The sequence below is a fragment of the Motacilla alba genome, chromosome 5 (genome assembly GCF_015832195.1).
Source record: "Motacilla alba alba isolate MOTALB_02 chromosome 5, Motacilla_alba_V1.0_pri, whole genome shotgun sequence".
In the NCBI taxonomy this organism is placed as follows: Eukaryota; Metazoa; Chordata; class Aves; order Passeriformes; family Motacillidae; genus Motacilla; species Motacilla alba.
In genome coordinates this window covers 31,924,176-31,937,889 of record NC_052020.1, presented here as the reverse complement: position 1 = coordinate 31,937,889, position 13,714 = coordinate 31,924,176, and the positions used below count along the sequence as shown (strand labels likewise).

Below are 13,714 nucleotides of genomic sequence, written 5' to 3'. Positions count from 1 at the left end.
CCGCCCGCAGGAGAAAGGGGGGTGAATGTGTGTTTGAATAGTTTGGCATCTTCTTTACAAGCGGATTTAGGCACTTTGAATATTGAAATCGTTCACATTAGCAAAAGAATTACATTAGAAATCTCCAGCTCTCTCTTCTTAAGCAGTTACTTCCTTCACTTTTAGCTTCCCGTGGCTTTCAAACTCAGCTTTGCAATGCATTGGGGCTTGAGACTTTGCTCTGACTGGCTCTAAGAATAAAGCTCTTTGAAGCCCCTTGACGGCAACTTGCCGACCGGCCGGCGCCCCGCTCCCGTGCCGGTTCAGCCCGGTGCCCGGCCCGGAGCCGCTGCCCCACCGCCCCGCTCGGCCCGGTCCCGGGGCGGAGGAGGGCGCCTGCCGGCAGCGGGCGGAGGGGTTGGGAAGGGCGAGAGGGGAGTGCGGTGGAAGAGGTAGCAGGCCTTACCAAATTGTCCAACTCTGGATTTGAAGAAAAAAGTGGTTTTTCGGCGCGGACCTGCAAGAAGAAGGAAAAGCGGCGTGAACTACAGCTGCTATCCTTGCCCCCGTAACCGGATCCCCCGAAAGGGGAAAATGCCTTTGACAAAACCGGCCGGTACCAAAATCCGGCTGAACGCCCTGGGTCACCGAGCTGTGGAGAGGAGCCCTCTCCTCTCCTGCCGGTCCGGCAATGAGCCGGCCGCCGCTCCCACGGGAGCCTTCTCCTGTGGGTCCCCTGCCTGCTTCCCCTCCCGCTCCCTCTGCCTCCAAAACTCGGCCACAGCTACCTTTCCCTGTCACTAATGCAGGAGGGCAAGGCCCGGGAGTCCCAGCCCGGCAGCGTGGAGGGGCTGCCGGCGGGGGGGGGAGGTCAGGGCCAGCCGGGCCACCAGGGCGCACCCCCGCCCCGCCGGAGAGGGGGCGCCGGGAGGAAAGGGAGGCTGCCCCTGCCAGCACCCGGCCGTGTGGGTCGAGGCGCTGAGGAGGCGGCGGGTGAGGCGCTGGTGAGGGTCGGGGGCGGGGGGAGAGGTGCCGGACCTGTTTAGCGAAGACGGCGATGTCCTCGTTGAAGGAGTCGGAGGAGCAGACGTCCCCGCCGGCCACGCCGGGCTCCCGGGGCGTGCAGGTCGCCAGCTCGCACTTCTCAAAGACCAGAGCTAAGAGGGGGAACAACGGGTGCCTACCGGGCGGTGGCACACAAAGAGAGGGGAGGGGTGGGGGAGAGGGGGAAAGAAGAGCTGTAATCAACAAGTATATTTTTTTTCTTTAATGCACGGACACACAGACACGGACACAGCCACACTCTGCAGTATCGCACTAATGCCCCAGGCATCAGTGGAGAACCAGACTTGGAAATAAAAATACTGGTTTTGGTGGTGAGCTGGCTGTTGTTGTTTTGTTTGTTTGGGCTTTTTTTTTTTTTTTTTAATTTTGAAATTGCAATGCCCGAACCACATTCCCCGTGCAGTCCTCTCCGACGAGGACAAAAGTGACCTCTCTAACCGCACAAGGCACCGAACGTGCTCAGCAGCAGCCCAACTGAGAATGTTACACTTTTGCCACAGCTTAAAATACCGCAAAACCTGGAAGATCCCATCCCTACCCTCCAGCTATGACCTAAAACGAGAGTACAGCTAGGCAAACTGCAAACTACTTAATACGTAATTTTATTTTTCAAGGGGCCTGGTAACAAAAATGTGGTGAAGTTTCCTGGCTTAGGAAGCACACCCAAGTAAAATACCATCTGTCCAGATAAGTGAGCTGGGGAGGGGGTGGAGGAAGGGAGCACTTCGCGAAATATTTTCCCATAGTTGGTGTAGTCAGAAAAAAAAAAATTATCTGCGTGCTAAGTAGTAAGCATGCATTTGTTTCTTTTCCCCTTTGGTGTCTGATCAAGGCCCCACACTCTGTCATAGATGTTACTAGCTCTCCTTTTAGGATCAGTTAGTATTTTTTCCAAAAGGCACTGAAGGGAATCGGTGTCATTCCCTCCAAGCAAAGCCCTGGTGCAGGCTTGAGTTTTGCTGGGTATGGGTTTTCTTTTTCCTCATGTTCTTTCTTTCTTAAATAGAAAATTCAGCTAATTGCCCCAATATATTTATGTCTTCTGTCTCTGGGAAGAGCTGTTTGCAAGAAGTGAATCCCTTTTATTCTTACTACCTTCCGCGATGTGAATAGCTCTTTATTTACAAAGTTGGAAGAGTGGTATTATGGCACAGAGAACACCAGAACAACACTTCTCCAACTAAAATCCAGAGCAATGAGAGTCTCTAACTCCTAAGTGGGGCCTTTCCAAGAAATTTAAAAAAACCCCACGGGTAAGAAAAGAAATCCCCCCCCCCCCAAAAAAAAAAAAAAAAAAAAAGACAAAAGAGGAAAAAAACAAATAAATTTTAAAAAAAGAAAAATTGAAGGACAAGGCGGCACTATCTCTCTCCAACCAGCCTCTGTCCCCAAGATGTCTGTTTTCCAGCACCCATTTCCCATGGGTGCTGGCACCTCAGCCGAGTCAGGCTGGGATGGCCCTCGTCCCGGAATCGCCCTCGTCCCGAGATCGCGGGCCACGGCAGTGCCACCGCGCGCGTCTCCCTCCTGAGCGGGCTGCTGGGGGCTGCCCTGTCGCCGTCTTCCCTCCGGACTCTCCGGGCTCCCCCGCCCCACTCCGCTCCGGGGCCCGGCTGGCCGCTGCCGCCGCGGCCCCGCGGGAGCTCCCGCTGCCCGCCCGCTCCTGCTCCTGCCCCGGCCGCTCCGCGGGCACCAGCGCTGCGGAGCCGGGCCCCGGCGCCGGGCGGCCCGGCGGCACCTACCCGTAGATCGCATCCTTGTCCCGCTTCAGAGCGTCGTTGACAGCGGAGCCCATGCTGGCCGGCATGACATTGGGGTGCGGGGCGTGGGCGCCGTAGTGCTGTCCGGCGTGGAGCGGCGGCCCATGGTTGAGGTGGTGCACCGGGGGGATCGGCCGGGGGGCGTGGGGGTCCCCGTACATGGACGCCGGCACCCCTACTCCGTCCATCCCGCCGTAGTGGGGCAGCTCATCGTACTGTCAAAAAGCGGGCCGGGAGAGAAGAAAGAAAAAGAAAGAGGAGAAGAGAGGGGGGAATAAAAAAACAAACAACAACAACAAAAGTCAGAAGAGAGTAAAGCACCCGGACAGACACAAACAGAGCAAAACAAAACAAGAACAGCCACAACAGAGAGAGAAATGCTCAAAATTAAATCAACTGGGACCGGGAGCAGGGGCTGGAGGGGCTGAAGGAGGAGTGGGGGTGCGAGAAGAGGTAAAAGGGGAAAGTGTGTTTGCCTGTCTGAGTATGTGGGGGAAGATGGTCCTCTTCAACACAGGCAGGAGAAACCCTAACAAGGAAACAGGGATGAAAAGGAAGGAAACGGAGGAGAGAAACTAGAGTTACTCTGCATTAGAAAAGACGAAAAAAAATAAACAAGCAGAATCAAAACCAACTAGATAAATAAATCAACACTAGAAAGGAGAGAGGAAAGGTAGGGTGTATCGGGAGGAGGGAGGTAGATAAAGGGGGAAATAATCTGAAAGTTACCAGAAACATTATTTAGTGGCAATTCCCCTTGTCCTTGTCACAGCCAGAGACAAAAAAAAAAAAAGAAAAAAAAAAAAAAAAAGAAGCAGCTATATGTGTATACATATATATACATTCGTATATACACAGACACACATATGTATTTCTTAGTCTTTGCTAGGCAGCAGCAGTAGCGGCGGCAGCAGCAGCAGCAGCAGCAGGCTTTCCCCTGTGAAACCGTGCTACTGAGCAGGCAGAGAGCAGGGAATTCGCGCTGCTGGGGAAAAAGCTAGAGAGGAAAAAAGCGTGGAACAATTGCAGAGAGAGACACACACAGAGACACTCATGCACACACACAAAAAGCCAGCGAATAATTTTTGCTGCTATTTTTTAATAGTGGCCGCCATCATCATCAGCAACAGAGGAGAGCAAATCGGACAGGCCCCTCTTAAGAGAGGATTTATATATAGGTAAGTGTTGGAGATTTAAACCTACCCTTTGCGCCATCAGTCTGCGCTCCAATAAACTCCTGGATGTGTCGTATATTTAATATCCCAGTCCAGCAAAGAAAGTGATTTAGAGTGAAGAAGATTCCTTTTTTTTTTTTTTTGCAACCCACTTATAGACTTCTCCTATCCTCCAATATGGGTAAATAATAGTAATAACAACAACAATAACAACAACGATATATAAAAAACAGTCAAGAACCACGATGAGTTTCTGTGTTTTCTTCTTTTTTTCTGTCTCTTTCTCTTTCCTTTTTCTGTCTCTCTTTTTCCTTTTTCTTTCTCTACGCAAAAAAAAAAAAAAAAAAAAAAAAAAAAAAAAAAAAAAAAAAATTGTCAAGCCCCCAAACTGAAGGTTACGATCGGCCCGTCAGCAACCCACATGTAACCAAACTGTCGTGTCTCATGGCTTTTTGCCACTCCAGCTGTCAATCAAAGCCAGGGAATGTCAAGGTAGTGAATGAATGATGGTTGATGATGATGAAGAAGAGAGGAGGAATCTTTTTAACCCCGGTTTCTTCTTCCAGTAACTCCGTGCTCGGGTTTTGCCTTTTAGGATCGCTTATAGGGTTGTTGGTTTTGGTTTTGTTTTGTTTTTTTCAAAGTACTTGTAAAGGGGGGTGGGGAAAGATGCGAAGAAAAATTGAATAGTTTGCAAAGCCCGGACTTCCCCCTCTCTCCTTTTTTTTTTTTTTTTTTTTTCCTCCCGGCAGGTATTTTGTCTCCCTCTCTCCCTCACTCCCTGGGATGAGTGAGTGTCAGTAAGTGTTGGCAGGTTGGCTGCCGGCTGCCTTATAGAAGAGGCTCAGTTTTGCGGCGCTGATCGGCGGGAGAATGAAGTGACGGAACCCGGAAGTAGTGGTGGCCATAGCCAGTCCTGCAGCGCGGCGGCGGCGGCGGCGGGGAGCGGCGGCGGGGAGCGGCGGCGGCGGGGAGCGGCGGGGCGCGGCGGCGGGCGCGGGCGCGGGGCGGCGGGGCGCCCCAGCCGGCGGAGCGCCGGGGATGCGCAGCGCGGCGGCGGGGCGGCCGCGGCGCCGCGCGGGGGGAGCCGCGCAGCAGCCCCTGCCCCGAGCGAAGCACGGCGTGTAGGAAGGAGCGAGCGAGCGTGCGAGCGAGAGGGAGGGAGGGAGGGAGCGAGGGAGGGAGGAGGGAGGGAGGGAGCGAGGGAGGGAGCGAGGGAGGGAGGCAGGGGAGGAAGGACAGGGAGAGTGCGTGTGTGCGAGAGGGGGGAGAGGCAGGGGAAAACTGCAGAGAGCGAGAAGAAAAGTGCGCTAGAAGCCCGGCCCCGGGTCGGCTCGCGCTAGATTATTTGAGCGACAAAATACCTTCCGATCGCCCGCGGCGTCGGGCGGCCGGCGGCGCGCGGGGCCGCTCGCTCGCTCGCTCGCGCGGGTCGCCGGCTCCGGCCGCCGCCGCGCGCGGTGCGCGAGCGCGGGGGCAGCGGGAGCTAGAGCGCGCGGGGGGGCCGCGCGGAGCGGCTGCGCCCCGGCCCCGCGCGCCCGGCCCCGGCAGCGCCCCGCGCCCCGCGCCGCGCCGCTGCCCGGCGGCCGCTCATTGCGCCGCTCTACTCATGAACGTCCCCGGGCGGGAGGAGAACGCCTCGCTCAAACCGTGCTGGGCACCGCTCTTCATTAAGTGATCGCTGCTATCAAACACGCTCTGGATGTCTTGGAAGGGGGGGGGAGAGGCGGGGAGAGGCGGAGGGAAGAGGGGGAAATCCCTTTTAGTTTTGCGATTAGGCTGCCAGGCTTTGTAAAGGGCTTAAAAACAAAGTCATGCTCAGTCTTTTGTGGGAGAGATCCAGATGTTATGTAGATTTCTGTTCGCATGTTCGTTTTGAGCGGATCCGGCGGTGAGCGCAGTATTTTCGTGTGTGTGTCGCTGGACTTTACCGTTTATCGACGTTGCGCTTGTGGAATGTATGCTGGAGTATTAGCTCGGTAATGCCTTCTAATGGTAGTGCTAATTACAGTGGGGTTATTTAGCAAATTAAGTGAGATGATGCACCCCCCCCCCTCCACCCCTGAGTACCAAATGAACTTTTCCGAACACACAGGCACACACACACACACACACACACACACGCGCGCGCGCGTTAATTTTGGTGCGTTTCTCTCGCCCAATCACTTCGCTGAAGCTACACCATGCCTTACCTCAGAGCAGTCAATTACCAAAGCTACCCGGGATCATCAATCATGGGGGATGCTTGAAGTTTAGGGGAGGAGCGATGGTCAAACTATCGATTGCTGCAGTTTTGTCCTCCCCAACCCCCCACCCTCGTTCACGGTCCCCTGCACATAAAATCTAAAACAGACTATCCCGTTAATAGTGGAATTTATCAATGATTATGTACCCGTTTGTGAATGTGGCCTCATACATAGATGGCTTTTGAAAATACACGGCAGAAAATATATTATTCCGTTAGATTTTGGTTTGGTTTGCTTTTCGTGGTGATGACGATGCTTTTCAGAGGTTTGGGGTTTTTTTAACTTTAAGAAAATGACTCAAGGGGTAGTTGTAGATATTTGGCCTGATTTTAATAGGCAAAGGGAATGAGCTCCAGAGGTCAATAAACCCCTCCGAAATGATGAATGATTGAGTACCTGTGATGATGATAGTGATTACCGGAGCAATTAAACAGTTTGATTAAATGAGCCATCATAACAATGATGTCTGCGGGAAATCAGCCCTCACGTATAAAGAAAGATAGTGTGGAGAGCTGACAAACGCCAGTGGGCATTCCTGCATGTTCCGCTAGCGCCGAGCCCTGCAGAGCAGGGCTGTATTTACAAATATGAGGGGAATACGGAGAAAAGTCCCTCTCCTACTTATAGCCAGAGTTGCACCCTGCTTTAAACCCGCCAGAAGCCGGAGAGCAGACACGGGCTTTTTTTTTTTTTCCTAGAGGATCTCCTCCAAGATTAAAGCTAGTCCTAAGAGCAACCGAATTGCTGTGACTGACTTTCACGGGACTGTAAAGAGAGGTGAGTAGAAGAGCCCTTAGTATGTAGATCTCTTTCAAGCAGTGGTTAAGTCAATTCATTTTGCAGGGAAAAAGCCAGTCTTCTTGTGCAGTATTTTATACTCTGTCGTATAAATCGGTAACGTAATTCAAGATATTCATGGTAATGAATGCTTGGCTAATCCTTTGGGTGCGCGGAGACCTACAGAGCAGTAGGTTATGCAAATCCTTTCCTACTTTTACAGCTGTAGTTTTCTAGCAGATTTTTTAAAGAGATCTAGTCATCGGTGAATGTTATTTGTTTTTTTTTCCCTTCTTTCTTCCCCCTCCCTTCCCCACCCCAGTCTCCCCCCCCCCCACCCCGTGCCCCAAAGATGCCAGATTTCTCAACTTGCATGGAATCATTTGCTTGTGATGCAGCCAGCTTAGAGGACGTGGTTCAGATTTTTGTAGCTTCCAAACTTGTTTTTTAACCGTGGCAGTGCAAACCCAGAGCCTTGTCTCTTGTGATATACAAATGTGCCTCTTTTGAAATAGTTTCAGTATCACCAAAGAAGAGGTCTTTCCTTATAAACTGGCTGTGCAAAAGTAATCTGGCTACATTTAAGGATCCATGCATTTTTTTAGACCATAAGTTGTAAAGAGAAGTTCATCAGTTTTCTTCTCAAAAAAAAGTTAGATTACTTGGCTCCCACAGAGGAAATTATTTTATTGCTTAGAATATAATTTTAGACCACTTTTTTTTTTCACTAATTCTATTTTTCACAGAAGTCTCTGTAGATCTCAGCTGCCCTGACTAAGAAATTCTGAGAAAACAGACTAAAATCAAAGCTGAAAAAAAGCAGCCAAAGACTTGTGCAGTGTTCAGTGCTTCTCCTTTCAATTGTTTAATTTTTTTTCCCCTCCTAAGCTAATTAACCCCCTGCGTTGTCTTGCCCTGCTGTGCATGTTTGTAATCTGGGACAGGGACCAACTTTTAAAAATTATTTTAACTTGATAGAAAGTGAAATTTCATATAGTAAATGAAGATCTTTCATGTTCCTCCTGTGTCTTTTTTTTTTCCACGTGAAAAGACTTGAAGCCTTTTTCCTCATCCCTATCCCAGTGGATTAAAGCACACAGAGAACGTGGTTTATAAAGCGCTACAGTTTAGCCATTAAAAAGGAGCAGCTCAATTTAGCGCCCTTAAGTGAATGTACTCATCTATTAACAAAGATGTTGGTGGGAACTCGGAGGAAAATGGGATACGTGCAGAGGGTGAGGGCTTTCACATACCTAGGTGATTTTTTATTTACACCCCCTGGCCCCCCTACCCCCTCCCCCCCCCAAACTAGTGACGTTTCTTTTTTTTTAAAAAAGTAACTCGGGAAAATTTAAATGGCTAATTTCCATTTCTCCTGCATCACTTTCAGAGCGAGGGCTATTTCCAGGAAAAGTGTGGGATAGATACGAGTCGAGGTGGTGCCTGTTTTTTTTTTTTGTTTTTTTTTTTTGGGGGGGGGTAGCTTTTTTTGTTTGTTTGTTTTTTGTTTTGGGTTTTTTGGTTTTGTTTTGGTTTGGTTTGGTTTGGTTTTTTTTGGTTTTTTTTTTTTTTTTTTTTTTGATAGATCGGCTCAAAAGTCCAAAGAGAAATGAGGTGTCCGGTGTGGAAGTGCATCTCAGTCAACCGCCAGCTCCTTTTGCCGAGGCTGGAAATGGTTTTAACAGGCGGTAAAATTTCATCTTGTGGTGTCAAATTGGGGTCAGTTTGGGGTTAGCGCTCTCAGTGTCCGAGCAGGAGCTGTCCAGCTGTGTGGGGATTCATTAAGGGCAAAAGATCCGTTTCAAGAAAAACAATACAAAGACAATCAGAGGGCTAAAGATCCTCTTCAAATCGCATTTTACAAGTGCACCAGAACAAATATGGATGCTGAAACCTATTCCCTTCAAACTCCCAAATCGGCTTCATAGCCCTCGGAGGGAGCGAGAGAGAAAATCCTCTAAAAGTTAAGAAGAGTCTGTTTTCAATCAGCCTTTCCGAAGTGTGGCATCTTAGTCCTTTGCTGGCTTTGAGACATGCCTCTCTTGCTTGCTCGTTACATCTCTCCCTCCTTCCCTCTCTCTCTCTCTCTTTTTCCACAGCCTTGCAAAAGTGGATGGCACAACAGGTAATATTTCAGATTTCAAGAATAAATCCCACCGGAGACCTTAAACCGCCGTTTTGCACGCACGTGTGCTCCTATCACAAGATTTAATGCAAATAGAAAGTTTTTAGGGGGAAACAAGCCATGCTTGCACGAAATCCTATTGTACCCTGTAGGAAATTTTGAGCTCTCCTTGTAGGTGATCCTCCGGTCCGATGGGTAATTTAGGCTAGATTTACTTTCCGGTTCTTAGCACTTGTGGAAAGCACCTATTGCTAATCTGGTTTATTAAATTCGCATGGTTTAAATCCTCTTAACGTCCCTACATCTGGTAGGACAATTGACGCCTTGCCACAGGGACAAATAACTTGAACCTTAATCTTGTTTGTAACTTTATTCAATGTTTGTTTGTTTGTGTGCTGAGTTCAAGTATTTTGGAGGATGCCATTGTGTTCGGTAACACGTAGACTGCATTTGAAAGCAAAACTTCTCTTAGACGGGTCAAAGATTTCATAGAACACAGTGAAAAATTTAGCGTATCCGAACTGGCTTTTTATCTCGAACTATCATTCTAGGCAATGTGTCATAATTAATGAAGAAAGCAATCTGCCTGTTAAAATATGGACGCAGGACATCACCGTGACACCGTAGTGAAATCCACGTGAATTTTACTTTTTGTTTTGCTTGCAAGGCGAAGTGTGGAGTTTAAATAGTACCTTTTTCTTTTTATAATCAGGCTTGTGCCACAGTTAAATTCCTACCCCCAAACCCTTTCTTTACCGCACTCTCCTTTGCCCTTACGGTTGCTTTTTACAACTTCAGTCACTTTTTATTCGTCTCAGCACTCTTTGATTCGCCTCCGACTTCCCGCAGCTGCAAGACTTTCGAGGTCCCATCTCGGGTGCCCCTGTGAAATCATGCACGTTTTAGCTTCTGCAGATCGCTGGGTTCATTTAGCTCCTCACCCTGATCCCCCTGTCCGCCAGCAGTGTACTTCGCTTTTCAGTAATGTATTATTATTTGTCGAAAATCTTTCTAGTCCTGAAAGTCAATGGTAGCGCATCACGGTGAACTTTTCTTGACCTCGGCTGCGGTATGACTGAGTTCTTTGGGAGCTGGATTAGGAGGAGCTTCATTTACTTACCTGTTACTTCGCTTTTTACTCTTTCTTCCACTCCTCCACCCTCTTTTTTTTTTTTTTTTTTTTTTTTTTTTTTTTTTTTTTTTTTTTTAGAGGGAAAAACCCCAGCCCCGCAGGAAACGAGAACGATGCGGGCTGGCGCTGCCCTGCCGAGCCCTCTCTGCGCTGGCTGCGGGACGCGGGGCTGTGCGCGGGCGGGCGGGCTGCCCCGGCGGGCGCTGCCATCAGCAGCCCTCTAGCGCTATCTGGCGGGGCTCCAACACGAGCCGGAGCCGGCGGGGCCGGGCACGGGGCTCGCTCTGCGGCCGCAGGGCCCTCGCCCCCGGCTCAGCGGCTCCCGCGGGACGCTGATGAGGCCCAGCGCCGGGCTCCATCCCTGAGGGGCGAAACCCGCCGTGGGAAGGGGCACAGAGATGAAGCCCTTCGCGTTTGTCCGGCTTATGTCACGCGGGTGGGTGTGAAGCGCAGAAGTCAGAGAAGAGATGAGATTTTTTTTTTTATTATTATTATTATGTTATTTAGGCTGCAATGTTTGTAAAAGTGGAATGTTTGTAAAAGTGGAGACCATAAACAGTAGACGTGTATTTCCATCACACACCAGAAGGAAGAAAAGAAAAAAAAAGAAAAAAAGAAAACAACCACAAACCTGTCAGGGCTTCCCACTAATACTGTTTGCACTGGGTAGTCAAAAATCTGGTTTGCAATTGTTCGAAGAGTCCCGAAGTATGAAAAAATGTAATCTTTCCGGTATAACATGGTAACCAAAAGGACAGTTAGGGCAAAGTAAATGGCTTTAGTGTGATATCAGAGAATCCGCAAAGGCTTCAAACTCTGCTCAGAGCTCTGCTCTAGCTCACTCAAAATATCCCCTTTTGTTCTCCAGCTGCCTATAAAACTCCAGAAGAGGAGCGCTCTCGTTTTTACCCTGGAGTTCTCTGTCCAGTGAGAACAATATACTCCTACCTCTTTTGAAATGATCCGGAGACTCTCACAACACACAGGCAATCAGTCAAAGCACGAATTTCCTTTTTTTTTTTTTTTCAAGAACTGCTCGGCCCATTGTTTAAAGTGGGATTCAGTGCAGAGCCCAAGGAGAAAAGGAAAAAAAAATCCTGAGAGCCCGGTTTGGTATTGCACAGAGAGAGAACTGACAAAATATTATAGCGTGTTTCCTAGAAGTACATGGTGAGAGCCGGCGGTGTGTTCCCGAAAAGAGGTTGCTTTTTATTTCCACCACCACCCCCCTCAAGATTGTGATTGTCTTTGTATGTCTTTCTTTTGATGCCACAAAGAGAATGCAATACACATATATGTGTTTGCTCTCCATACAAGAAATGCCATACAATGGAATATGTGGCCGGTTAGTCCTCATAATGCTTGGTTTTGCTGTAATTAATTGAAAACAGTTATTAGGTCGTCATTGGCAATAGCGTAAATAATTGCAGCAGATTTTTACTTAAAATTGACCGGTCATAGAGTGATAGATCGATTCGAGGTATAAAAATGATGTATCAAAACATCAATGTCGATTATTTGAAATATTGTAGTCGAATCTTTTTATTGCTTCATCGGTTAAGTGTCTGAAAGTGCTGTGTTCCAACATATATTTATGTTGTCAATACTGTCAAAACTGTCAGTTTTATTACAGTGGATTTGTAATACATTTCGGATTTGCTCATTTACATAAAATGTCCACCTCAGATACCCCTCCTTTTCTCCATCTCTGGAAATCTGTGTCAGTTTAATGAAAGGATTCAAGCCTCATACCTGAAGAGAGGGAAAAAAAAAAAAAAGAAAAGAAAAATAAGGAAAGGAAAAAAAAATAGGAGGTGTTGCTCCATTATGTCCAATTCTAACATCCATTTGGAAAGCTTGGGCTATTTCTGACTCGCCAAAAGAGGGAATTCCTCCCCCCTTCCCCCTCCCTCCCCCGACCCCGCTTATTTCCCCAGCAGAATTTAAACACTTTTCTACTCTCACACCTAGATTAAACCCTCCAGGAGAATTGGGAAAATGTACAGGGTTACAGTGACGAGCCAAAGCACACCTGTGAATGCCACAACCTTCCCAAAGAGAGCAACAACCCCCCGAACCACGCACACACGCGCAGGGGTTTGAATCCTGCTAGAAAAAAAGGAGACAAAAGGAGCAATAAATATGTGTGTGATCCTTTCCTAACGGTTTGGAGCCCAAAGGAAAAAAGCAAACTGCAAGCAGTGTTGGGCATTTGATGGCCCCCACCCCTATTTTATCAGGATCTGATGGATGTGATTATTCCCTTTAACTGTAAGCAGTAATTTTTTATTAGCATGATCCCAAGCCACTCTCTGATTTTGTCCAAGAGCTCAACTGAGGGATAGAGAAACTCAGGAATAAATAAATAAGTCCATTTGCACAATAAACTCTCTTCGATAGAACAGTGAAATTAGGCAAGCAACTTTTTTTCCCACCCCTTTCCGAGGATGAGGGTGTTTAAAGGTGTTGGTGAGACGGACCTGAGGGGTATGTGGGTTGGTTTCTTTAGCCTTCCCCCTTCCCGCAAGCCACCCCCCCCCCCCCCCGCCTTCCCCCCCGGGATATCTGTGTTTAAATAGATGCTGAAGAGATTTCTGAGTTCACGGGAAAGAAGGAAGGTTAGTTAAGGGAATGGCAGTGCGCCTGGCAGGTATTTTAATGACTGTCCCTTCCTTTGAACACTTTCAATTTCTCTGCTTCTTGTACAGAATATGTTTCCCAAACCAAGTATGATTTCTGTTGTAACTCTCGTGTGTGATTGTGATCCCTTCTGAGGTAAATTGAGAAGTACGCTGCGCAAAAGGAGGAAATCGCCCCTGGGGTGCTTTGTTTACTTTGGTTTGTAAAATCCTGCTAGGAGATGGTTTCCTCAGTGTGTGGCAAGTGTTTCTTCAAGAAATTCATCAGCCCTTCTACAATTACTTCGAGCTCCGAGGGAAGAAAGCTGCCATCACTTTCTCACATCCCAAGGTGTTGCATGGGGGAGAGAAGAAAAGGCTGGAGCATTTAATTATAATGGGGAGGGGGGGTGGGGAGAGCGGAGGCTGCAGAAAGCCGTCCCAAGCCTGTACCTGGAAAAGAAAAACCTGCAAGGGTATACTTGGGAAGCGTGTGCCATTTAGACATGGGGAAAAGTACCCCGTCTTGTGCAGTAATTAGGCTGAACAATAAACATAATTGGAACAAAATCAGTTGGAAGTTTCTGCGTTTTTAATTACGTTTCATTTTGTGGTAAGCCGTAAAATTATGAATGCCTCTCAATTAAACACTATCCACTTGTAAAGCATTTAACAACAATTATTCCTTAATCAGTTGGAATGTTAGCCACAAATGATGCTGTTAAACATCAAAGAGACGCCTTAGACGTTACCTTTTAGTCATAAGTAAGAGGATTAATTTCTATAATTAGAGGGGATAAATATGTGCATAAATAAATCTAATTTTTTTACACGTTC

At 48.1% G+C, this 13,714-nt stretch overlaps 2 protein-coding genes across 13 annotated transcripts in view; one reads left to right on the top strand and one right to left on the bottom strand.

Moving 5' to 3' along the window:
* MEIS2 (Meis homeobox 2) overlaps nt 1-5,401 on the bottom strand; it is a 173,466-nt gene extending 168,065 nt beyond the window's left edge. For 5 of the 12 annotated variants that reach the window (XM_038136813.1, XM_038136815.1, XM_038136817.1 and 2 more), the window contains exons 1-5: nt 5,344-5,401; nt 4,008-4,302; nt 2,787-3,019; nt 1,018-1,159; nt 446-496 (exon numbers count right to left, since the gene is read on the bottom strand). In XM_038136813.1, coding sequence (XP_037992741.1) covers nt 446-496; nt 1,018-1,159; nt 2,787-3,019; nt 4,008-4,019 — 438 coding nt within the window. In that variant the 5' untranslated portion in view covers nt 4,020-4,302; nt 5,344-5,401. Of the gene's footprint in view, nt 1-445; nt 497-767; nt 983-1,017; nt 1,160-2,786; nt 3,020-3,533; nt 3,573-4,007; nt 4,303-5,343 lie in introns of those variants that run through there. The other 7 variants (XM_038136814.1, XM_038136821.1, XM_038136824.1 and 4 more) reach the window with 4 other exon arrangements.
* A 187-nt stretch (nt 5,402-5,588) lies between these two features.
* LOC119701952 lies at nt 5,589-13,446 on the top strand. The gene is made up of 5 exons (XM_038139271.1): nt 5,589-5,636; nt 5,881-5,958; nt 6,924-7,002; nt 8,588-8,690; nt 10,338-13,446. Exons 1-5 carry the CDS (start codon nt 5,589-5,591, stop codon nt 10,780-10,782), a joined length of 753 nt encoding a protein of 250 aa, XP_037995199.1. The 3' UTR covers nt 10,783-13,446.
* Nucleotides 13,447-13,714: the final 268 nt, after the last annotated feature.